The sequence below is a fragment of the Diadema antillarum genome, unplaced genomic scaffold (assembly GCF_040938485.1).
Source record: "Diadema antillarum isolate AM-2024a unplaced genomic scaffold, OU_Dant_1.0 seq00000937_RagTag, whole genome shotgun sequence".
Taxonomy (NCBI): domain Eukaryota; kingdom Metazoa; phylum Echinodermata; class Echinoidea; order Diadematoida; family Diadematidae; genus Diadema; species Diadema antillarum.
The window spans coordinates 207,589-235,034 of record NW_027271788.1 but is presented as its reverse complement, the minus strand read 5'-3'; the positions used below and the strand labels follow the sequence as shown (position 1 = coordinate 235,034).

Genomic DNA, 27,446 nt, shown 5'->3' with positions numbered 1-27,446 from the left:
TGGATGTTATTATGGTAGATTACGCAGTGTACCGTGTTGTTGTGAGCTTAATAAAGTTGCCTCAAACAAAAAGGATAAATTATCCTGTCTTATAAATGTTGTCATTATTATGTATGTTGGTTTATTTGCTCCTACATGGGATGTAAGTCAGTTGCTCAAATTTCAGTTTTAATTGTCTTTTATGCCAAGCTTAAGGGTATCTTTGTGCGTAGAAATGTTATATCTATATGGTCTACATTCACATTGTTGTTTCGAGTGTGTGAACGTTTAGCTGTCGTATTTGAAACATAGACCTACTATTCACACAAATTCATCATGTTTATTTCTTCAAGACAACAAACAACTGTAACAATATTACGTAGATTAAAGGGGGAATCCAGTGCAAATAATACAAATTAGCCTATTATAGGAAAGAGTAAAGTATGGCGAGTTCAACGGTGAAATTTTGATCGAAATCCTAGAAAAATAAGGAAGTTATAGAATTTAGAAATTTTTAGTAATTACTGAGAAACAGTTCTTGAACGGTCGATTATAGGTATAATGGCAAAGTGAGCATGTCGTGAGACGGTCCAGAGAGAATAATTATGCTCAAATGTCATGAAATTAGGCAACATCAAACAAGCAAAAGAAAAAAAAAGAACTTCTATTTCTATTGTCTTTATAAAATAAATTAGCTGACAAGCAAAAGCAGAAAAAACAAAAAAATGTACGCTTCTAATATATTTTCGCCATTGAGTTTGGCTATAAAATATCTATGCAAAAATACATACAACGTATACTGATCATTGATAAATAAACAAATAAAATGTTAAAACTTTTCTCTCTCTGCTTTCTCTCTCTCTCAAATCTCCCAAAATTCTCTCTAAAGTCGCCTGCCAAGCGAGAAAAATAAAACAAATATGAAAGGTTTAAATAAAAGGCCAGAAGATGATGAAATATTGTGCTAAAAATGAGCTAGGTGTATGTTAGGAATTATGCCACATGCTTCAGTGATCAAATAGTATACTAGTACTTGTATTTCATGCTACAATTAAAGAACATAATTATGCTAACTCTGGTAACAAGATTCGCGGTGCAGCAAATAATGCCGTCCAGGGTCTGCATCCCTTTTTCATCCCCTCCCCCTCCCCTCCCCCGCCCCCTCCTTCGGCATGGAAAATTCCCAGGGGCCAGTTGTAAGTGGAGGGGGGGGGGGGGGGGTGGGGCAGCTTTTTCCCCGCCCCGGTACCGTACCTGCGCCTGGCGCAAAACGTGGACGGACGGATTCATGATGCATGCGTGTCGCCTGCAACTAACTGCGTGTAGCCGTGCCGCCGCTAACGCTCGCGCCGCCGCTCGGGCGCAATACCGGGCTCGAAAAAAACAACTTTAAAATCTTTTGGCTGAGCTCTGACTCAGGTTGAGCTCTGACACCTCCGTTGTCATGCGTTAGCTACCCGATGTCTAGATACCGGCGGAAGCCCGAACTACTATTCTACTGAAAGGAAGGTGAGAAGAAAATCTCTGTGTAGTTTCCATTGTGCTTATGATCTATAGTCTGATAAATCTGAGTTATTTATTGAGTAAAGAGAACGGCCGCCTGCTAGTGAGTGATTGTCCATGTGGAGTAGCCCGAGGCGCAGGCGAGGCCCGCCCGACGAACACCGTCTCGTCACGTCATAGCCACATTGCGGAGAGACCAACAATAACATGTTCAGTTTATAATACAAGTTTTTATAATAACGTGTACATGCTCTCCGAGTAGTAATGCAGGGACAGTGTGAACGGACTTGCCAAAGATAATGTGATCTGGTAATTAGGCATACCATGAGTGAGTGGCTATATGACATGTAAATTCTGTGTACCTTTTATAGAAATTCTACGCATAACTGCAATCTAACCCCGGGCACGGGGCGCGGGGCGGGCGGCGGGTGCTGTTTACCAAACAGCACCCGGTACGGGTTGGGAATCGAATGCCATGGTGCGGTAACTGCAATTCCAACGGTTAATTACCCAACAATGTATTTAGACACGTCTAACGTTATGCCTGGAGCGTGAAGGCTAGGGCTATGTCAGTATGTGATGCCAATAATAATAATTAATAATATCCTAAATAGGGATTAGATCTATTTCCTATACTTTCATTTTGTATGGCCATCACTTACCAATGATACCGCAGCAGCGACACCATACGGACAAATACGTAGAATCTACTGTGTTACAGCGCCCCGCGACGGGGTTTATAGGCCATCACGTGCCAGTAATAAATGAGTACCTGGTACGGTACCCAGCTAAATACGAATAGGGTCTAGAAATGAATGGAACCATTACATTGGCATTGTGTTTTGTAAAATGGGGCGGTAGCCCTATACAGTACCGACCGGTACTTAGTATTTTAAGGAATTCTTAGTCAGAGCTAGCTTAAAAACTTATTTTCTAGATCTACAGGTGTTTCCATTTTCTTTTGATTATTTTGTGTAACGTTAGAGTGGTCTGGATGTGGATGGGTTTCTAACCCTAATGACTGTAGGACCTCTCCAGGTTAGTCTATACCTTAGTCCTTACCGTAGTTTATGGGTAACAAGTTAGGCCTAAAAATAAGTAAACTCGATCGGCCTAGCACTAGTAGCAGGTAAACTCGACCACTTGTAATGCACGCTGGGGGCCGAGTTTACCCACTAGATAGTAGATAGGCTGAGTTTTCCCATAACTATACCAGTGGTACTGGTACATAGATTCTACACTCAGTTCTGCTGTAAAAGGTTTTTGAATACTGGTATCTAGAACGCGAAGTCTGCTGTAAAACGACGAGTGTGTACGTACATTTTGATTTTGCGAATTTCGCAAGAGCCAACGCCCAAGATTCGCAAAATTAAAGTGCGCCAGTTTTTGTCGACAATGTAATTCATTGAATGTTTATTGTATAGAGGCATCTCGTGAAAATTTCATGCCTCGAAAAAGGCCGCCGGCTGCAATTTGCAAGGATTTCATGCCACAAAAATATCATGTTTTGTAGTATCTCTGTGATTGTATAATGAGTTTGGAAATTTGTCTCCTCTCTAGGCAGCTGTACATACTTGTGTGGTGTTTACGGCAGAATTGTGCAGATCGTGGCTATTGATCATCCTTGACGCGTCTCAAGATCAAGATCTCTGAAATGGCAACCCTGCAAGACGCCCTGCTGAGAACATGGTGCTACAGACGTCACGGGTTAACGACTGTTTCTCCTCTTCAGAGATTCGTGCAGTCTGCATTCAATCAAGCCGGATGTATGCACCAAAAGAACAAATCCCAACCTTCGTTACTTCGCATGAAAACATTTGAGTGCAATTCTAGAGCTGCTAATCAATTGTCGTCACTCTCCAAGAAATTTCAGCTAGAATTACACTTTGACATTTTCAGCCCCACATCACTTCACAACTGTAGACGACATGCAACCAGTCTGCCAAGAGATAGATTGTGTACCAAAGTGTTTGCTAAAGACAGCTGTTTGTTTGAGGTAACAGGACGTCAGACCTCAACTTTTGTCAGTCAGTGTCGGCTGTTTCAGACGTCAGCTGTATCGCATCGCAAGAGTAAGAGAAAAGACAGAAAGAGATCCACCTCAAACCATAATCTGTCAACAGACACTGAATATTCCGAGGAAAATGGGTATGGTGAAATGGAAGTGTTTGACAAAGAAGTGGATTCTTCAGATCTTGCCTTTGATTATGCCGATAAGCTGACGGAAAGAGGTCATCGAACTGTTGCAGGCCACAAGGTTCTCATCATACAACCTGTGCTTAAAGGATTGCAGACGTCATCACAACACTCATCAACTTTAGCACTACAGTTGGCTGAAGCTGTGTCTCTAGTGCAGGTAAGTTGAACCAGCGACGACGGACTGATTTTGCTACAACAGGTATTGCCCATAGACACCTGTCCGAGTATACGCGGGACTCATCTTCAACGGGTTAAAGATTAAATTACTAAATGGCCCATTCTCAGCAAAAGCGTTCAAATACGGAATTGTGGTGTCGCCGACATTCCATGACAGTTTGCGGTTCCCTGAAACCTATTAGATACTATTTAAATGTTTATAATATATCACGAGGACTTTATTTGTTAGAAATAAACACGATCAAATGCGGTCGTCTGCCTTTTTGTATAAAATTTTGCTGTTAAACTTCGTTAAGACCCCCAAAACGCAGTGTCGCCGGCTATTTCAGAATTATGTTTTATTGCTCCTCTCCGTCCACAAACACACTTTCCAAATATCATTTTCATGGACGATGAGCATATCATATGTGCTAATCACAATACTCAAAAAGTTCCAAAATTTTTATTGACTTCTTTTTTTATAGCCTTTTGAAACCTGTCGCCAAATTCACCGCCAGATACGTTACCAGTTTCTTTAGTGTTACAGCATTGGGAAAATAACAAGACTATGCAATGACCCTGTGTATATGAAACCCTGAGGATATACTTCATACACTGCAAGTACTTAGATTTCTTGTGCAACAGCTCTTTATTGAGAATACGGTATAATGTTTGAAATATCGGTTTTCTACACTTTTATTTGGACAGATACGTTACATACTTTTCACCCCACCCACTGCGACAGATATTGCAATGTCAGACAAATTGTATATTATGCATTACTCCTCGGAATGACGCATCGATTCAACATTAAAGTTTAGTACAAGTGAGAAATATTTGGTAGATATCGCTCTCATAATAATATGATCGACCATATACGTTACCACAGATACGTTACCCCAGATACGTGACCGAATTTTGCTCATTGGTCTTGTGCTTTCTGGGGATCAAATCTGGTCAATATTCATCCCTACACATTACATGCTTCGTTTTGTTGGACCTCAGGATTATATTCTTACACCAAAAGGACAGAGAGGTGAAAAAGAGCAACACTTCCACATGATTTTTCTTTGTGCGTCAGTGTCTCACAACTTAATGCCAAGTTTTCCGACAGATACGTTACCACATAATCAAAATGCTGAAAAGAAATTGTAAATGTTTTTACAAACAAATCGTTGTGTGCTCATAAACTCCAAAGTTCTATTCTATAAAACCCAGCCACTTTCATATTCTATGCAACAACTTTGAACGTTTATTTTACAAGACGAAGCTAAGATTCAGCATATCAGTTTTTTGCTTTTCAGATTTAGCAGATACGTTACGTATAATTCAGGGCACCCACGGTGACAAATAATGTTATGTAAAACGAAGTGTTCATAAAACAATTCTGCATAGAATGACGCTTCCATAAAAAATTAAAGTTATGTTCAAATGAAGAATATTCAGTAGAAATCGCTTTGTAACTTCACCGACAGATTCATTTACGGTGCGCCAGATACGTTACCAAACTTTGAAAGAGTAAAAAGTAGTTTATGAAACGCTTCCGAGAAAAGTTTCAGTGTTCTGTTGCGTATTTATTCTAGTGTTTTTCAACATATGAAGAACTACTCAAGATTCATTGATAAGTTGAACAATTATTTATTCATTTTCATTAAAAGGGATGAGCCAAATACGTTACCATAGGTCAAACAACTGTTTAGCATATCGATTTCATAGAGACTGTACCTACTTCCTTCTAAGTGCCTGCAAAAATATATTTTTCAAACCTTGTTTGCATTATCCATCAAAACTTAATGAATATTTACAGTCAGATGGATAAATACATTCAGACGTAAGATGAGAATATTCTGTGAATGAAGAACTCAGCTTTCACATTTATGGCTCTTTTCCACTACATTTCATAGTTTAAATATTACGTACAATGTTTAAAATGGTTAATTTTGGCTTATATCATTCATTTTTACATCAATTCATGAGGTAAATAATTAAACAGGTGATAATTCATACACAACTAAAATTATTACTTATATTTTACCAGATACGTTACCAAAGGTGATTCGATGTTTTTCAATAGTTATTTCCCCAGGAAAGCAATTCATATTTGTTTCCTGTGGAAATTCCAGATCGGATCGTTCCCTTTGCATGATTTGTGGGATTCGAAACTTTATTTGTAAGCGAAATTTGCTAAAAATACAAAGTGAATCTTAAGGTTATATTTCATTTCAGCAAAAAGCATATTTCAACCTACCACACAGAAATAATTTCTACCAATTAGCAAGGGATGACAACATCTTTACCTCTTGAAAAATCCCAATATCTTTAGGGGGGACAGATGTCTTTTCCTGAACAGAAATTGGATCAAAACAATAAATTTAATTCAGAGTTAGGAGTCCATTACAACATGTAAATTTGCGGTAACGTATCTGATTGGTGATCAAAAATCATATATGATGCTCTATTTCAATTCATTTTTACTCAATGAATGGCCATCATTTAGAATGTTCCACTTTTTGTTTCGTATTTGACCGGTTTTGAAGTTTCCGAAAACACATCTTTGTATGTATTACTTTGTGGTTGATTTTTCGGTTTTACTCACATGGAATTGAACACTTAATCTGAGAATGGCCCAAATGCACTATGAATAATATGGATACATTGAAAATTATGATGACTTGTCTTTCTCATCGAGTCAAATTTGGAATGGCAAAGATTTGACCCTGCTCGAGATAGAGGACCTCATTAAAAACTCAAGCATTATTTTAGACAAGTTTAAAGCTTGACCAAAATTGAAGCTTGACCCTACATTTATTTCATTTATCAAATATATTTTTTTATTTTTGTTTGTTTGTTTTACATGAACTAGGCATTATACAATTGGCATTTGTTTTCATACAGCATACATTGTAGATTGAGAAGGAGAAAACTGATGCAAGTCTTCAGACGTATGACTTGTCGTCTTCCCTCTGGCTTTATCACTTTCTGTGGCATCAGAACCCCTTACAAAAACATTGCTTTAAGCAACTCTTGCATGCAGGGGCAGCAGCAGTTGTCATGGTAAAAAGGAAATCCTACTTGGCTGGTTGTTAAAAAAAAAATGTAGACATAAATTACCAAAAGATATAGCCTGGTGCATTTACAGTGTATATTATTAATCCAACTTCCGAGCACTGTAGTTTCATGGGGGTCATAATGGGGGGGGGGGGGGGGGGGCCTTTTGAAGAACAACAAAGGCACTTTCAATGGGGTATAACATGCAATGAGTGTAGTGAGTTGCTATGTCAGTGCATGAATTATCTTTTGTTTATTGACCGATTCTGTGACGCGCTATGTGTATTTTTGGCTTGGGCGCAGCCATAGTGGGTGTATCAGCCGACCCCCCCCCTCCGCACTCCCCCACCCCTCTCCCTACATTAGCACGCGCGCAGAATGAAAAACTGCTTTAGCCAATAGGCGTCTCGTACTGAGTGCGCGAATGCTTGCTAGTGCGCGAACCTTTGTTACAAGTGCGTGATAAACATGTTGCCCGGGGGTGGGGGAGAGCAGGGGGGGTCGGCTGATACACCCACTATGGCTGCGCCCTGTGCCGTAAAATGTCTGCTGCCCTCAACGAACCCGAATCGGTCAATAGACATACTTGAAGCCCATTAAAAAAAACTACCCAAACCAGATTGGTCTATAGGAAAGGAATCCTCGATACTAAAAAGTGATTGCCAAGAAAAAGTGACTAATATCATGCATTCGTTGTCCATCTCAAGACTCTCCCCAGCTGGTCAGTAGTGGACACCCAAAGAGTTCACATGCGGTCAGCTACCAAGCGGGCCATGTTTGGTAAGGGAACGCTGCAGGACTTGACGAAAAAGATTCACTCAGATCAGGAGGTGTCTACCGTCTTCCTTGATGTGGATAGATTGAATGGGCTTCAAAAGGGGTTCCTTGAGGAGGCGTGGGGAAGACCGGTCCTAGACAGGTGAGGGGTATGAAAACACTTAAGGGCCCAAATCCACAAAGGTGGTACAAGTGAAACCATGGTTTAAACCATGGACAAACATTGTAGTTTTGTATGGGGAGCCACGGAGTCACATGGCCTATTTTGTTACAAAATCATCACTTTGTCGACGAAATGTTAGCATTTCGTATTAAAACAAAATGAACATTTCGTAATGATATACTGTATACGCTATAATTTTCGCGTACATAAATTTTCGCGAATTGCCGCTATCACCCATTTTCGCGAGTGGTTGAATTCGCGATTTGGGGACCAGAGAAAATATGAAGTGGCAAAGAAAGTGTGAATTTTCAACTTACTAGCAAATAAGAATGATACTAGTTATACACTGCATGAAAAAAACTTACCAAACTCTGCGAACTAGTAAGTTAGAATTCAACATTTTTGAAGTGGTTAAGTCCATCGCGCTAGATTTCTGACGAGTGGTCCCCTTGCAATAATGGATTGGCTCTCTACAGTATTCGTAAGTAGACGTGGATGTGCGTAAACAAGCTTAGCCAGTATGGTCTGTTCGGTAAGCCATGACATGGTATACTAGATAAGTACTGAAATGTTCGTATCATCAAGGCAAGGGATTCATTTTGGAAGGTAATATATTCGCGTGTTGTTAATTTCGCGAATAGCTCCCGACTCGCGAAATTCGTGAAAATAAACCCCCCGCGAAATATATAGCGTATACAGTAGGCCATGCGACACTTGGCGCTCCACACAAATTGTCCATGGTTTTAAACGATGGTTTCAGTTGTGCCACCTTTGTGAATTCGGGCCTAGGAGAGGGAGAGACCGATCCTAGACTTGTGTGTGTGTGGGAGCATAAAATAACTTGGGAGTGGGGGAAACGGATCCTGGAGAAATGTGTGGTATGGAAAGATGTACAGTAGGAGTGGAGGAGACCAGTCCTAAACAGGTGTGAGACAAACTGTATTAAAGATTTGGGGCTGTTGTGGCCGTTGGTTCACATGCACAAAAAAAGTATCGATTGTCGAAAAAATGTTTGGCAACAGGTTGCAAATGCAGTCAACTCGTGAATGTCGGCACCAAAAACAAACCAACCAACACACAAACTAAACTCCAACAGTCAAATAAACACTATTGTGATTTGTTTTACAGGGCAAGAATCAGTTGATCTTGAACTTGTGCCCACTGAATTTAAATCAATCATCGAATGATTTCCATGAGATTTGAGTATTCTGGATATTCACTTTTGACACTTTGTCATTAGTATTAATAGTAATAATACATTTGGGAGGGGGCAGGTGGAACATATTGACTGCTTCAACGTGAGAACTGGTTTTTGAGTGATATACAGTACCTGAATAAACTTATAAGTTTGTATGTGTATCAGCTGCCTATTATTAAAGGGGGAAAAAGTTTTTAAAATTAGCTGAATAGGAATTTAAAAAAAAATATGAATGAAAAGCTAATAACTGCCTGTGCTCTCCATGGTTACTAGTATCCATGTTAACTCGAATGAATGATTTGGTGAAACCTTTATTCTTACATGTAGGTTTGAACTCGTCTTGGAAATCTTCAAAAGTCATGCATCATCAAGGGAGGCAAAGCTTCAGATCGCCCTGGCAGAGGTTCACTTTAGGAAGTGAGTTCCCCTCAACAATCCAGACATAGGTCTACAGGAGAATTTATGTAACACCTAAAATAGATCCTTGTCATTTAATTGATTTTTTGACATTCATCATTCGTCCCATTTTACTTCTATGTCATCATTCATGCAATTGCGGCTCCAAATCGAATTCACCGTGCTTTGTTGGATCCATGCGATTTGCTCCATTGCCTGTTTTGTTTGGTGAGAGCCTGGCACACTACAATGCACATACGTAAAAAGCTTGTGTTTACAGTGTGCATGCAATCAAGCACTCTCTTGATCTCGGATCTCACACAGTCCTCTCTTGTTTTTTATCACACAGCAAACAACAAAGATCTATTTTCAGGAGTTACGTAAAACACATACTGTAGAAGCTCAAATTTTCGCGGTGTTGAAATTTTCGTGCATTTCGCGCAACCGGAAACTAGCGCGAATATAAAAGCACGCGAATATTTTTGCTTGCCATATGTTCCTGTGCGTGATGTCTTGATTCCGCGGAATTAAAAACATGCAAAACTCTTCTAACCCGGCCAAGCGCGGAAAATTAGTTGCGCAAAAATATCCACTTTTACAGTAGATGTTTTTCATTGGTGCATTGAACAGAATATTTCATTCAGTGAAAGAGTAACATTCTGTCCATTGCCCTCAAAAACATTCATAATTTGTATGATAGACCAAGGAAGTCTTAAGACATAGGAGTCACACAGTCTTATTTATTCTCTTTGATCCCATGTTTGATGGTGGCACTCAAAGATGTTTTATGCCAAAATGGATGTGCCGAGCAGATACTGTAGGAAGATAACTGATTCATGTCCCATTGCATAATGACCAGCCACTCTTTAAAGGGGATGGCTAGTACATTGTATTACTGATCAGTGGGAATCAGTGGGAATGCTGGGGGATGATTGTTTCAATCCTTGTGGGATTCATTTAAGAGTACATTATGTCTCTATTGTTGTGTGAAAATTGTTTGCTTCAGAACAGTCTCTAAAGTATTGTGCAGTTTAATGCCCCGTCACTACACGTATGCTAACCTGGAAACATTAACGTGCACATTGCTTGACTATGAGACCATTCTGAAGCAAATCATTTTCACACAAGAATTATACATAATGAACTCCTAAATGAATCCCACGAGGATTGGAACAATCGGCCCCCAGCATCCCCACTGATTCCCACTGATCAGTTACTAGCCATCCCTTTAAGGAAAGTGAATTACTTTTCAAGATCGTGTTAAGAATAAGTGATACAAACTGATAAAGAGACAACGTTATGTGAATAGAACTTGTATAGATATGGATAAAATACATATTTAGTATTACTGAACTAGGCATGTTCAGACACTAATTTGACATATTGTCAAATGAGGAATGTTCACGTGCATCATAATTTCACAAATTTTGTGAGCGTAAACATTTGTGAAATTAAAATGCATGCAAAAGTTCTTGCCTACATGATATGCATTGGACGCCTAAGACAATTCACAAAAATTTCATTTTGCGAGAAAAGGTCGTCGGTTGCATTTTGCGAAATGTTCACGTCGCAAATATATCATGTTTTACAGCAGTAATCATTATTAGATTGATGGAATTTGAAGCCAAGAATAGATGACTGCTAAATCTTGTGCTCTTACTGTAGATCTCATCTTAGGCAAGCTGTGGAAGAGCTAGACCAGCAGGGCGGGGGACAGCAGTACATTGGAGGTGGAGGTGAGACATTGCTGGAGAAGCAGCAGAGACTGCTACGGGACAAAGAGGGCGCCCTGAGGAAGGCACTGGCAAAGCTGAAGCAGAAGCGTGGTTTGCTGAGAGCTGGTCGGGAGAAAAAGAACTTTCCTCACGTAGCAGTCGTCGGCTACACCAATGCAGGTAACGTGTGTCACAACTTAACTCTTTCTGTAATCTATGTAAGCCAAATTTTAGTGTGAGTTATGTAATGTCCACAAAGTAAACTCAAGCAAGGAAATTGTTTTACAGTCTTTTGTTTCAGTTTCTGTTGTCTGTGAGGTAACTTATATTATAGGGATAATATGTTCATAATTAGAAACAACTTCCGAACGACTGGTGATCAGTTCTGATGTGCTGAGCTTATCAGAATTTTAATAATTCAGCACAAGAACTGATCACCAGTCATTCAATTTCATCAAATTCTTCCATAGAGATGTTTTCATGGCTACTACTAAAACACTGATCAATTCAGTGCTTATTTACGTCGATGTAGGGCAATTTGTCAATCAGTTGCAATAATCACCAGTCGTTCTTAAGTCATTCGTAACTTTAAGAACAGCTTTATGAAACACCCCCCTGGTGCTAATTTCTACAGGTAAGACCTCCCTCATCAAGGCACTGACCGGTAGCTCCAAACTGGACCCTCAAGACCGGCTGTTTGCTACGCTGGACGTCACCTCACACGTCGGTCAGTTGACCAATCGGATGAGGGTCATCTTTCTGGACACAGTGGGCTTCATCGCCAACCTTCCTCATGAGTTGATTGCATCTTTCTCCGCCACTCTGGAGGATGTCTTGCACGCAGTGAGTACTGGATTGTACAGGATAGGAGTGTATCAGCATACTCTTTGAGTTAATATTTCTAATGTTTTATTTTTGCAAATTTTGCAAAGTGCCTTTGAATCCTCAAAGTGTGACCCGCTACAACAGAAGGATCCGAAAGTCAGGGAGGGGGATCTTCTAAAAATGACATGACACGCTTCCCGTACTCTTCTGCCTTAATTTCATATATAACATGCCTCGTAAAAGTACTCAGTTGCGGAGATATTGATGATTTTATGAGATATGTTGAGTGGTCTGAGAAATCAGCATTTTGAGAAAACCGCCTTCAAAGTTTTCCTACTGACACACTCCTGATCAAGGGGAGGTAAGGCGGTTTTCACCTCTGGACAATAGAAGGTTCAGTCATAGTATTTTAGTTTATTATTCTATCTTAGTTATATTTTGAAAGGTAAAGGAATGATTACCTAGTACTAAACCATTGCAGTTGCAAAATTAACAACACATGAAATTGTCAGGCAAGTTGCAATTCTTGAAATACGTGTACATGCAAAAAAGTAAGCTCTTATTCAGTGTAGTGTGTGTGCACAGTGATAAACCTTGGTTTTAACTTTCAGTCAAAACTTACAATGTAACAGCGTAGCCCCCTGTTACGCTCAAGTTAGGTTTTTGTCTAAATCCCACTCTGTAGTTTTTTGTATGCAGTTCGGATGCATTTGAACTGTTCACAGTTTGATGCAATCCAGATGTTGTTTTTTTTCTGTTTGGTTTTGTTTTGGTTTTGTTTGTGTGTGTGCATGTGTGTGTGTGTGTGTGTGTGTGTGTGTGTGTTTCCATAGGTTCTATATTGTATTCAGACTTTTTTTCTGGAAGTACTCTACACCCCTGTTTTTGGAAGACTGTTATCAGTACTCATCTACACCCCCCTTTTCACCCCCCTCCTACCAGGATCTGATCCTGCTGGTGACTGATGTTAGTCACCCCGACTGGCCGTCCCAGAGACTAAATGTCCTGAGTGTCCTCCATGACCTGGGTGTGGCTCAAAACTTACTGGACAATGTGGTGGAGGTCAGCAACAAGGTGGACTTGATACCAGCAGGGTTAGTCTTCATTCCAGACTTTTCCATTCCACCCCCCACCAGCCCTTTCAGGGCAAAAAGATAAATTATTTTGAAATGTAAGCATAAAAACCTTGGTCCCATTTTATAAAAAAGTTGATATGATGGCAACTCTTGCCTGAGTGGCAATTTGTCATGGTAACGACAAGAATCCAGCTTCCTGATTGGTTGTTGCTATTGGAAGTTGCCATTCCAGCGAAAGTTGCTATCCTGACATCTTTTATAAAATTGGGCTCTTGAAAAAAAAAAAAAAAAATTAGTTCAGAGGAATGAATGTAATCTCAATGACGAGGAGAATGTTGTGTCTAGACATTGCGAGTCTGATTACTCTCATATTATGTAACCTCCTACAGCTACATTTACACGCTATTGGTATCACCATGTTTACTGCGCACTTAAGTGAAGGGCCACTGGGCGTTCCTATAAAAGCATTCCCACATCTACATTCCCACCCTCGTTAGATGTCTGGGTATGTGTATTGGGTCACATGCTGCACAAAGCAGTTTACATTGAGCCCTGAATGTGACCACATCTTTCCCCTGCACCTCCATGACTAAGTCAGCCACTGGCTTAATTTGTGCAGAATCCACTACAGTGCACTCCCATTATAACGAAATGCTCAGGACCGGCAGTTTTCCTTCCTTATAACTAAATTTTGTTATAACCGAACGAATACAATGTATAACGAAAACGAGGAAACCACGCATATATATCATATTCTGTTTGCTGAATACTCATTATACACTGGAAAGCTATGTGAAATGGGATAGGATTATTCTTATCGCAATATTAAACGCAAGTTCCCCTCAGAAACTGTGCGTGACACAAGGAGCGAACACACAGTGGTGTGAAGCATTCGCCCATGCAGAAACGCTATAAATGCTTGTTCCGCTGTGTATTTTCGAAAGCAATTCGCATTTCGTTATAATGGAGCACATTTCTTTTGTTTTTCTTTGTCAGTGGCGCTCAGAAAAGACTTCGTTATAACGAACATTTGTGACAGTGCACCTCAAAACGAACATAAAGTCGCACACACTGATTTTGCGTGAGGACTGGAAATAAGTGAAATGGGTCAACTTAGCCGAACTTGACTTTTTCATATTTTCTGAAAGAGCGGGTCTTCTTTTACATTATACTAAAATTTGGCATCATAAAACTGGCAGGAAAGTGTGTTTTCTTAGCAGTTTATCTCAAACATTTTTGGTAGAATAGTGTGATTAGGTGTGCCTTTAGAATCCCTTTTTCATTTCTGAAAAACCTTGTCCACACTCTTCACTTTCAACTCTAATAAATTTTGAAAGGATAGTGCTACTGCTTTGAAAGTTGGCATTAATTATAGACAGAATGTGTTAATGAGGCACGCTTAATTTCAGTTTAATCTGATAATCCCTTCATTGTTGTTACCCTGGTGGTTTACTTCCTGTTTTTGTCCCATTCATCGCACAGCCAGCACGGTTTGGTAAAGATTAATCGCTTGAATAGACACTGTACTTCAGAGCCTCTTTTCTCAGTTCACACTTTTCCTGAGTTTGTGCTTTCTTTCCAATATTTAGATAGGTTAGGAGAGTCCATTTGATTTGAGTTATACATCATTTTAAAGCTTAAAGTCTGCTCTTTCAGAATAAGGTCTTAACTAAAAATTCATGTCTGGCGACTTTTTGTTTGTTTTGAGGTGCAGGGTCACATTTCGCTATTACCGTGTTCGTTGTAACAGGAGTGCACTGTATACAACACAAGGACTAATGATAGTAGGGAATAGTGGTAAGAACGACAAAAAACATTCAAAGTTGTAATGACGACTAATAATGGAAGTGAATAGTTTGGAATAGTGGTAAAAACATCGAAAAACATTAAAAGTCGCAATGAGATCCTGTTTTATCCTTCTCCTCCTTCAAGATCTGGTGAAGAACTGACCGAGGGCTCTCTCCCTGTGTCGGCCAGAGAAGGGACTGGAGTAACCTTTCTGAAGGAGGTCATAGAGCAGAGGTTACTGGACGTCACTGACCTGGTCAAGTGTGCAGTCAAGATCCCTCAAGCTGGTCTACATCTTGGGTAAGCTGTTTGTTGATATTAAAGTATGATACCTCTTGATACTCCCTGTTCACACAGGTCATTTAGACCGCTCCAGGAACACTCCTTAAGCCCACTAAATTCTGTATGAACAGACAATTCGGCCCTGAATCACTGTAAAGTTCTTCCTTACTACTGTACGAGCTGAAATTTTCGCGCACAGGTATTTTCGCGAATTGATACTTGGCGGACATTGTCGCATGTTGTTAATTTCGCGGTTCAAAGGCAATTCGCGAAATTCACGAAAATTTCAGCTCGTACAGTATGCCAGAAGTTACCATACAAACAAAGAGAGATATGCCCCTGTCAGCCATTTTGTGTGCTGTCTAGGTGTGCAGTGCTTCAGTAAAGCAAGCCGCCCATGATTCAGCCATGACAGCGTTTAAAAATTCAACCGCCTGCTATACAACGTATGTATATAAACCTATGCCTTTGCGTGGGGTCAAATTTTGGCATGGGAACACTAACCTTGCCACTTTAGCTTTACAGTCGACTCCTATTACAACAAAGTCCTTATAACTGTGTCCTTTGTGGAGACAATATGAGCTCCCCCGTGGAGACTTAATGAGCTCCCTCGTGGAGACGATATGAGCTCCCTCATGGAGACTTGGTACATATATGTTTAATAATCTTTTCTCTAAGATTTATAATGTTTGTTTTATATTAAGTGCTGTCTGGGGTAAATTATTTGTATAGGGCCCCATTTTTCTTTCTCTTCTTTCTTTCTATAAAACAGCAACAACAACAACTTATGACTGGCAGTTCTCTTCCATTACATGAAAATTTCATTATAAGTGAACAAATTAAAGAATGTAGAACGGATAATATTACAACCTGAAGTTTTACTCTTTTTTTTTTTTTTACTGAAATTTTGTTATAACTGTGTTCATTGTAATGGGAGTGCACGATGTAAACATACTCGAAAGGGCATAAAGTTTGTGTTGAGGTGCTTCAGGAGCACTCCTGTGGTTGACTATGGGCTATTTGCAATCAAACCTTCATATTCCAACCCACCAACCTCTTTCTTGCCAGTCCATGTCTCTAGAATTTTTTGTTCATCTCCAAATCATCTCTTTAAAGTAAAATTTGCCACAGTCTCTAATTGTGACCCGCTACAACAAAATGGTCCTAAAGTCGCGCACGGTCGAAGCCGTGAAAATCGAGTTTGAAGTTAGAGCATCAAAATTGGTCAAAACTTACGATTTTCTGAATTTGACATATTATTAGAGTCTGACATGTCTTCTATCATCTGTCGAAATTTTGAAGCAAAATGATGAAAGGAAAGACCAAAAAATAGCGTTTTTCTGGGCCATGTTTTTTTGGCGTTTCAACGAAGCAGAAACTGGTTCGAACATTTGGATTGAGCGCCACACATAGGCTCCGCCCCTAACAACGACCAGAGTAATCTCATTGGTCAGTTTGCTGCTTGCCGCTAACCGAAGCGTGAAGCTCGCACACTGCCCAGTCGACTGGTGCGTGCGGGCGGGTTGCGCAATGCCAAGCCGCTTCTCCTGACATCCTGGTCACTGATTGGTCGGTGAGGAGACCGCCGACGCTGTGTTTGAATGAGCATTTCGGGGGTTGCTAGGGCTTAACTTCTATTGTCCGGAGGTGAATACTGACTTGCGTGTCTCTTGATTGTGATTGCGTCGCAAGGAGAACTTTTAGGGCGCTTTTCTCGAAACAGTGATTTCCCAGACGTCTTGACATGCTCTCTTTAAACATCGATATCTCCGCAGCCGATTATTTTTATAAGACGTGACGATAGGGAAACAATTATTCATTTGTCTCGCGAAGAAGATCGTAGAAAGGTGTACGACGTTTCGCTCGCTACTGCTGAGCTTCGTCAGGTACAATAAGACACGTTGGTGCGTGCACGCAAGTTATAGCGTGTATGCGGACGTGGTAGTGGGCTCGCGGCCGCCGGAGCCGGGTCGGGCAGTGCGCCACACTGTGTCCGCTGTATGCTGCGTTCATGCGGACCTAGTTGGCAGCACGTTTCCTCCCCCAGCGGGGCGGGCAGTGCGCCATCCTGTGGCCGCTGTTTACAGCGTCTACGCGGACCTAGTTGGCAGCACGTCGCCCCCCGGGGCGGGCCGGGTAGTGAGTCCTCCTGCGTCCGTTGACTGCCGTCACGATTCGGTGGCTTTGGTTTGTGCATAGTGTGGTGGTGCATGCGAATGCAGCGCATCCATGACTCGGGTAACTCTATGCCGACGTCCCTGTTGAGGTTGTCCTTACTGAGTCGTATATGGATGGCTTCCTTCACTCTACGAGTGTACCAGTGTCGTGCTGTGTCCATGCACTTCACGCCTTTCCAGTCTGGTTGGTGTTGGGCATTCCATGCATGCTCTGCTACTGCAGATGCCTCTGTTTTGCACTTAGTGACGTCTCGGCGGTGTTCGGATAACCTTTCCCCTACCGGTCTGCCGGTTTCTCCGATGTAGCTCATCCCACAGTCTCTGCAGGGTATACGGTAGATCACTCCGTCTTTCCTGAGGGGAGGTACCGGGTCTTTGGCTCGAACCAGGTGATTTCTGATAGTGGCGTCGGCTTTGTAGACGACTCGGATATTGTGTTTCGCCAGCCGGCGTCTCAGAACGGGAGCAATTGACTCCACATAGGGGAGGACAACCGTGGACTTGTATTCCTCCTTGTCCTGTTCAGGTTGAACTCTTGCTGTTCGTGCCTTGTTGATGAAACACCTGGGATAGCCATTGGCCGACAGTGCTGATCGCAAATGACGTTTCTCGCTTGCTGTGCCAGAGGGCTTGGTTATGATCTTGTTTGCTCGATCGTAGAGGCATCTGATCACTCCTCGTTTGGCGGAGGTAGGGTGGTGTGAGTTGAAGGCCAGATATTGGTCTGTGTGTGTGGGCTTTCTGTATATGGTTGTGCTCAGTTTCCCCCCTGTGTCCCTGTGGACTAGGGTGTCCAGGAAGGCGATGCTTCCTTGTGTTTCTTGCTCTGAGGTGAACTTGATAGTAGGTTCTCTCGTATTCATGAATTCGAGTAGCTTGTCAGCGTGCCTCCTGTCGGCAACGATGAAGGTATCATCGACGTACCGCTTCCAAATCCTGGGTGCGGTTCCGGGGGGACACTCTTCCAAGGCTTGTTCTTCGAAGGCCTCCATATACATGTTGGCAACTACAGCAGACACAGGGCTGCCCATGGCGGCGCCCTCTAACTGTTCGTAGTATGTGTCGTTGTAGAGAAAGTAGGTGGATCTCAGAACAAAGCTGAGGAGGTCCGTGACCTCATCCGGACTGAGGGTGGTTCTGGTTGACAAATCTTTGTCCGCCAAGAGCCGTGAGTGTGCAACACTGCAGGCACCATCAATCGGGACGTTTGTGAACAGTGACGTCATGTCAAAGGAAAGCATCAACTCGTTGGAGCTTATAGTCTGAGTGCTGACGAATTCGGCGAAGTCGGTGGAATTGCGAACGGAGTGGCAAGTTCGTCCCGTGAGCGGGGAAAGAATTTGAGCTAGAAACTTCGACAGATCATAAGCAAACGATCCTATGCACGACACAATAGGGCGCAGTGGGACAGACTGCTTGTGGATCTTGGGGAGGCCGTAGATTCTTGGTGGTTGTTTGCGTTTGGGACGCAACCTGTGATAGGTGTTGTCGTCTAGGCTCCCTTTCTTACGTAGCCCCATCAATGTGGCTGTAAGTTTACGGGAGAGGGAGTCGGTGGGGTCCCTCTTGATCTCCCGGTAAGAATCCGTGGAGAGGAGGTCCGTCATTTTCCCTTTGTAGTCGCTGGTGTTCAGTATCACAGCGGCTCGGCCTTTGTCGGCAGGCAGCACTGTGATATCTCGGTCTTTCTTGAGTGTTTCCAGGGTTCTGTGCATCTCCCCGGTGATGTTGGGTTTTGGAGGTTTGGCTTGTTGTAGGACGGTGCTGATGTCCTTTCTGATAGACTCTTTGGATTCTGCATCCAAGGTCCGAATGGTGGATTCCACTCTGGAAACAATTTCCACTGCGGGTATCCGCTTGGGGGCAATCGCAAAGCTCATGCCTTTCTTTAGAAGAGAATTCTCCGTCGGTGACAGAGTACGAGAAGATAAGTTGACCACCCATTTCTCAGTATCAACTGCCCGTTCATGTCTAGTTTGAGTGCTAGGGACCAATAGGTCGAGAAACTTGGCCTGCTGCCTTTCCTTTGACTTCTGAAACACGTCGCGGAATATGGCATCATGCAGTCGTAGTATCTCATTGCTGTCGGCGGCGGAAAGCAAGACGTGTATATCGGAAGCGGTGATACTTACCTCTTTCTCAGTAGAATCCCTTGTGAGGCGCGTGAGGAGGATCCTTTCCCGTAGAAAGCGGATAGACGCTGTCTCGGCTGCCCTCCTGGCTCCTTGAGTACGAACAGGTGACTTGATCCGTAGGTCCTTGGGAATCACTGACGACTTGATGCAGCGCGTGAGGAAGGTGAGATGGTTGCTGAAACGTGCCAATCTGCGCAGGCACCGTTCGTGTCTTCTAACCAGTTGTATATCAATTTAACCCTAAAAAGACTGGGGGGGGGGCCTAAAAGGCCCCCCCCTCGACATTGCGCGCGATTACTCTGCAACGCGCAATGCTCTCGCCGCGATGCTCTATGACTTTTTTCTTTCGAGTTTCCCGCACATTTTGACACCAAATTTGTGACGCCCGGGGGTACGGTTCTGAAGTTACATAACTTTTTGTACATGCACGTGAGGCCGAAAATGGCTCAAAAATGTGATTTTGTGTACAAAGTCAATGCAAATTGAGTTTTTTCACATGGTTCATATAAATATGCTTATTTTTACTCTCAATGGCTAAAATTTATTTGTTTTAGGAGTATTATGCTTCAAAAAGTGTCTGCCACAAATTTTGTTAAAAAAACAAGAAAAACAAAAGGTCGAAAAAACAAAGAAATACATAAGAAATTCATAAAACAATAAAATAAATAAGAAATTAATTTTGATACCGAATTTTTTTTCAAGTGCATTTGCTAAGAATGCCACAAAGAATAATTAGACCAAAAATGAGCACTTTTCGAGCTTTATTTACTGATTTAGATTAAAGAGTCTGATTTCTTACATAAATTAGCATAATTAATCAAAATAAAATAAAAGAAGACTATTTTGTAAAATTTAAATATACGATCTTGTAGATTACATCGCACACTACCATTGTGCAAATTTCCGCGGCGATCGCGCGATCCACGGCCGAGATCTTAAGGGGGGGCCCTTTAGGCCCCCCCCCCCCCAGTCTTTCGAGCTACCAAAATAGCCCAGTCTTTTTAGGGTTAAAGCAGAAAGATTAGGGAATTGTGTCATGCAATTTTCAAATAATCGACCTCGCCCGACTTTAGGATCATTTTGTTGTAGCGGGTCACAATTTAACTACTTCACTGTACACTAGGTGAAACTCCATGTCAGGTTATCAAATAACATTCTGATTTTGTAAAAAGCTGTTATTTGAGTATACAGAAATTTTTTTAAATGAAAATGTTACAGACATTTTTGCGAGATGTTGTTTTCTGGAACATACTAAAGTATGGTGTGCAACCACAATCCTCAATCTTTTATCAAGATTTTTACTAATACTTTGCCTTTTCTGTATTTTATAGTTGGTTGTACAAGGAGGCCACAGTTGAAGAAGTTTCACCAATAGAGGGTGATGCAGAACACCTTAGAGTTGACGCAGTCTTCAGCAAGTCGGCGTTTGCGAAGTTCTGCGCACAGTTTGGGGATTCCCGCATCACGTGAAACCTACAGAAGACAGACTTTCTCCAGATGAACCTTCTGACAGGTGCCTGATCGCCATGGCAACCAGTCTAATTGATTGATGTGATAGTAGAGGTACCAACTTCATATTGTTGCAATGCATGTTGTTACTGAATTTGTATGGTATCCTGCCCGTGCCTGGTGTCCCTGCTGCAATGTAGTATTAAAGCTATTCGCAGCGTCCATACATCCAGGCTAACAGGCTGGAAACCGTGATGTGGTGGGATGCAATCCAGCCACTCCTTGGATACATCCTCCATAGTGTACGACCCTGTCAACTTCTATGCTGCAGCAGATGCTCTAGGCAACACTGCTTTGTAGCCATTACTTTGGTAGATACCGAGTTGGAAGGGATACCCAGCAGTGGGTAGGCTGAACTGATTAGGGTTTATTTGACATTCCCCCATGATACGTAACTTGTGTAGAGCGTTATCACTGATATCTGTGTAAGTACACAAAGCAGAAGGAACTCACCAATGAACATAGGCTTTGAATGTACTAGTACCTTTGTTGGCAGCTGTGGAAGATAATTTTACTTGCACTAACTTTGTCTGCCATACTATCAGGTCTTAACACTGTGATACAGCGACAAAGCTCATACACGTATACACATGCAAACAGGACTAAATGAGAATGTCCAAAGGGTAAAATGTTAAATATCACAATGTCACATGAAACAGAGTCTGTTGTCTGCCTATAATATTGGAGAAAAGAACTGAAATAACGAATCAAATCAAATGGGCTTTGTCATTGGTATAGTTTTGTGATTGATTTGTGACGTTTTGATGAGAAAACTGTCACTTCCTTCCTCATCCGTTAGTTCATTCACTTTGTTGACTCCAGCTCTGTAACCATGCCTCCCATAATTATACACCGGGCATCATTATCTCTACCGACAGTATCTGTCAGCCTTGAGCAGTCGTCTCGGCATGGTGAATGACCATGATTGGCTATCCACCTGCCTAAGCCACTCCAATACACGAAAGGGGCTTGATCGATACTTGTGATAAAATGAGAAGGGCTATATATCGCGTGATTTACCACAAACTTACATTAAATATAGTCAAATCTGTAAAGGCGTCCAACGAAACATCTGGGCTATGTCCATTGTGCTGATTGGTTGATACAATTGCAGTGCTTAGCTTATCTGTGAGAGTTTAATATCACTCTAGGTGAATCTTTTCGTCCTGTGAACATAGTTAATGAGGGCTTGCATAAACCTTGGGTTGGTACAGTAGTTCATGCAAACAACAGTAATATGGTAATATCTGTAGCATTCATTCTGCTATAACTTCTTTGCGTAGTATTCTTCGAACATCGCCCCCCTCAAAAAAATAAAAATAAAATAAAGTGAATAAAAACAAATAAATAAAGTTTAGTTTTAAGATTTAGTGGGCACATTCTGTTTCCATGTAATTTTAATCTAAATCATAATTTCAAGAAATATGTTGCATTCTTAACTTGAGCATTATAAAGACTGTTCTTTCCAATTTTGCAAAGAACATTGGAGGTTTTTCATCATTGTTGTTGCTGTTGTTGTTGTGTTCTTTATGAGTCATGTCATTCACATTTGAACATTTGCACCTTTATCTGCATAATATCAATACTTCACATCAGATCAATAAATAAAATACTTTGTAATTATATTCATTCGCGGAGAGCAGTGTATTGTTATATGGTTAGAACAGAACATTCCCAGTGCATGGTTGATGACAAAGTGGTCAGCCCGGCTAGTACATTGATCAGGCTTCTCAGTTGCGCACCACTGACCTAGACCGCTCATTTATAAGTGTTACGTCTAGAAATATTCTCGGCTTGAAAAACTCTCACCTGTAACAAAACTTTAGTTAGTCATACCACATATTTCCCTGTTTTGAAGTCGGCCAGTCTATGAAGGGATATACTGAATAGTAAGTTTCTCCTGAAACTGGAGATCATTGCTCTGGGATCCCTTTCTTTAGCATCTAATTTGAAAATTATGTGCCATGCTTTTGTTGCGGCCACGTGGACTCTTTAAGATACTGTTACAGTATACATCATTTTCTGTGTACATTTTTACGTTCTACGGAAATACAAACACTCAATAAAAAATACATTTGAAGCGAGTCTTAAGGAAACATCCCTCCAGTTTTAACCATTATGCTCTGTTATTCTACACCTACATTATGTAGGATGGCATTTTTGCTATCAATGTTGCCTATTTGCCTTGCAGTGAAACAAAATGACTATTATACTATACTATATGTCAACTTTTAATCTCAAATGCTAATGTTAAAGCTTGAAAATTGGAGTGATAAAGAAATCCTTTCATTTTGTGAGTTATGTAACATAGTTATTGACTATTAAATGGACACTTTGAAAGATAAATGCCAGAGTAATGTTACCTAACGTTAGAGTAGCAATGAACCAAAATGCATACAATGTACTGGGTACGGAGCAAGACAGATTGTGTACATGCAGTGTGCTGTATGTTATATTACTGCATTCACTATAAAGTTAAGGTCTCATGCATAAATGTAGGATCAAGATTGCTTGCTATTTGTAAAGTGGTTCCATTGAGCCTTTTTCTAGATTAATGACAGATATATTTAAGTACCAATGAATTCACACACTCTGAATGTAAAAGAAAATACAAGTGTCAAACTTTCCCCCTCATTTTGCAGTTTCTACAACATAGCTGTCAACACATTCAGATCAAAAAGGAGACTGACCTTGGCTTTATGGTTAGAACAAGGAGAGTGAAATATCCTGTCTGTATGTAGTTGACTTTTTGTGTGTGTATACGTGCATACTGGACAAGGAGCGCCACGACTAAAATCGCTGAGTTTTGAGTCTGGTCAGTTCAAAGTGTTTTGCAGTTATTTTCACGTGTTTCCATGACTATTGTGTATAGGTTTATCTCAGGCAGAGAATTGTGCAGGGCTTTCTTCACATGGGCTTTCATCATGAAAAACTTGGTGTTACTCATGGATTTGGCCAACTCCATCCCCCCGATCACCACAACTCCATCGATGTCAAGCGACCAGTCCATTTTGAACCAACTACCAAGCGCTATTCTGCTAGAATAATGTCCTTATGTGAATCTTGGTCTTCGTAGATATTGTGACAGGCGCCCTCGCTGTTCTGTTGCTCTCAACCGCCTTCTTGCTTGCCTCATTATCTACACACGCAAAGACGGGAGTAAATGCAAGTATTTGGATTCGTTGAAACAAAAAAATGCATGGGTTTTTCAATTTCTAATGTAAAGAGTTTGACATGGTAACAGTCTTTTTTATTATTTCTACAACCATTTATTATACCTATTTCTGTTGAGCCTTGAAGCATTCCATGGAATGCCCTTTGGGCTTGCGAATCAAGTTCATCCGTCACTTTTGCAGAGTCACCCAAGTACACATCTTGCGATTAATCCATGTCCATTGGCATTGGTTCATCCCACCCCTCATTAGTGTTGGAAGCAACCTGTGCATTTTCATGTTCTTTTGCACCTTGTTTCTTTCTTAGTTGCAGTATTTTCCACGCCCAAGAGTACTTATGCATTTTCTAGAAAATAAATAAAGAATATAAGAATTAATCTCTGACACTGACATGATCGCTCCGTAACTGATTTAATCAGTGAAATACTATTGACAATAACACTCATTGCAGAAACGTATCAGATATTGAAGAGCAGCATTTTTTTTTTTTTTTTTTTGCATTGCATACTTTTCCATACAACAATCTGACAAGCATAAGAACTGCCACAAAAAAAAGACATTTCACTTTTTAATTGAAACACTTTTGAAAAAAAAAAACAAATGGGGCACATGACATATTTCTCTTCCAAAAAAGAAGGGCAGATACCCCCTATTTATCTACTGAAAATGGCAATTAGACCAAATGGATTTCAATTTCTATTTCAATCTCATTTTTCGTATATTTCGATGTATAATACATAAGGTATAAGAAAATCACGTGTAATGTCCAGCTCAGATATAAGTATAAAATACAAACATAGAATACAGTGGTTGATATGTCACTTTTAATTAAAGTAAATGCCTTTAATGAATACATACAGGCAGCACTGTGTTAAACCCCCCGCCTGTTTCTAATTGTTCCACATTGAACGCAAAATTGAAAGCTCTAAGTTTTACGCACAGATACTTGATGAAACTGAATGTATGGGTCAAAATCACTACACTTTACTGTTTTTCCTGGCTTCACTATGATGATCATGTACCGATGTCCTACATAGCTCTTTCTTTTCAGATTAAAGTATGCGATCTAAATATCAAATATTGCGTCTAAAGTGCGATGTACACGTAATGTAAATATGACAAGAAGGTAATATGTACGATAACTCAATTTTGAGAGTAAGGTGCACTTCCGGGCCAGCACACATTGTGATCAAACTTGTACTCCGTTTCTTCCCTAGGATCGCGAAGTCTGTGGCTTCGCTTCCGCCCTCTTGGAAACTTGATAGGAGTATCGGGTATAGAAGCTCCCGTCCGGTAGGTGTAAGGTCTTCACTGTGCGGCTAAACTGCCTTCGCTCGATTCCAGCGCTTGATAGTACATATGGGATTCGGCTTGGCGGTGATATCCCAACCCTCGAGCAGATGACTGGCACACAGGCCTGCAGCGGTCCATTATGTCTTGAATTCTTTCCTCTTCTTCTCCGTTTTTGGTTTGTTGGGTAGATGCGTCCGTCCCTTGGTCAAACGACCCAGCTTGAGTGCTCGCGGTGCTGAAGGAATCTGTGGAGTCAATGGCCACCGTCCATTCCGCTGCCTGTTCGGGAGGTTCCAATTTTATAAAGAGCGTGTCCTCCTCTGGAACTGCTGGGTTGACGTCGGCTTCCAATTCCGTTGGTTGGACTTGGGGAGGGGTAGTTGGAGATTGACCGGGGGGGACTTGGTCAGGGCGGGGTGTCTCTTTTTCTGGCTGTGTTGGTGTTCGTTAAACGACACGTGGGGGTGATGGACTCAGGGATCTGATGACGGGTCTAAATGATGAAGTCCAAAAGAATATAAGAACTTGTTTTTCAACTCTTTATGAATATTTTCATGGAATGTACTGTCCTTTTTAGAATGAAGTATGGAGATAGCCACCTTTTGTTACTTTTTTGAGGGCCTACCGAACTGTGCAACAGTTAGGCCCTCAGCAGTAAAACCAAATAGTTTGCTCTTCCTTGGTGTGTGGAAATAAATAGGACCTGGCTGATGTGGGCTTGATGGGTAGTGCACCTGCTTGGCATAGTCTAAACTGTAATGAAGGACATCTGTCTGGATGCAGGTGGGGATTTCTCCAGCTGAAAAAAGCTGTATATTTCTCTACAGCTTTCTTGAACAATATGTAAAATGGCATTAATGGTCTGAAATCGTTTGAAAGACATCGTGAAATGTGTCGGGGAAAAATTATACAAGGGACTTTTTGACCAATAGTCCTCGACATTGATAACTGGACAACGGCAATAAAGATGACAAAATCCAAATACTGGTAAAATTTTTGCCAACGCTAATAAAATCAGTTTACGTAATTATTATGATATTGTTTATATTTTCATGGAAACGTTGTTGATACAGATAAAAAGCATAGAGGCAGAGCTTGCGTAAACCACATTTGAAGTAAATTTAGAGCTACAGCTGTATGCAGGTCAATCACCTAACTGTATGTGACTGAAATAGTTACCAACTAAACAGTGCATAAATCCTACCTCCTAGGCCCCTCCAGCTGACAAGGGTTTACCACGTACGCCGCGCCATAACTTACGTTAGACTTCTATACCGTAGCTCAAAGGCAAAACCCCATGAATGTGATCTATGGGACTAAAGACGATAAATTAACTGACCCAACGAGTTGGAAGATCTGATTCACAATGTTCACTCGATACATCCATAAACTAAGAGTATCTTACTTCCAGTCATGTAATAATAGAACTGCAAAGTTCATGGGTAGCTTTTGAGTCTAATTAAAACTGTAATTATAGCCATGTGTTTTAAAGAAATTTAGCATTTATCGGGCCATGTTTGTCGCTGGTGATACCGGCGCTGTCGAGACTTGGCAACTGCTATGATATCCGCGGCCAGGCAGACTATAGCTACGCCGTTAATCAAGTACTGGCCAGCCAAGTCACACACATGTTTACCTTTTAACTCAGTTTATATCATAAGTTTACATACTTTATTGTAGGACCGCTTTATAGTATTTGTCGGAGCTTTTTTACCCATTTCACGACCAATTAGCCCACAAATTAAGACTATTGAAGTCTTTTAGACAAGACACTCTGTGTCGTCATGGAAGTAGACATACTCTTTTTAGTATTAATTTATTCTTAATCTTATTTTTTTACAAAGTAGACTCAAGACCTACCTCATCTTTCAAGGTGACAAGAGTGTTTGAAACTCTGTGTATTACCCTTGAGGCGGTGCTCCTTGTAATCCCGTGGACGGTTGAGGTGGTGTCAATCACGGCCCCAGTGGCAAAAAAATTCAAGGCTACAAAGATTTGCTGACTGGGGCTCAATGCATGATTCCTTCTAGTGTTATGTTGAAGAGATTCGGCCA

At 41.1% G+C, this 27,446-nt stretch overlaps 1 protein-coding gene across 1 annotated transcript; it reads left to right on the top strand.

Annotated features, from left to right (window-relative positions):
- The first annotated feature begins 3,640 nt into the window (after positions 1-3,640).
- On the top strand, positions 3,641-20,887 carry LOC139741587 (putative GTP-binding protein 6). Its single transcript, XM_071652170.1, has 8 exons — positions 3,641-3,838; positions 7,593-7,804; positions 9,351-9,440; positions 11,085-11,314; positions 11,769-11,977; positions 12,902-13,053; positions 14,968-15,123; positions 20,749-20,887. Exons 1-8 carry the CDS (start codon positions 3,641-3,643, stop codon positions 20,885-20,887), a joined length of 1,386 nt encoding a protein of 461 aa, XP_071508271.1.
- The last annotated feature ends 6,559 nt before the right edge of the window (positions 20,888-27,446 follow it).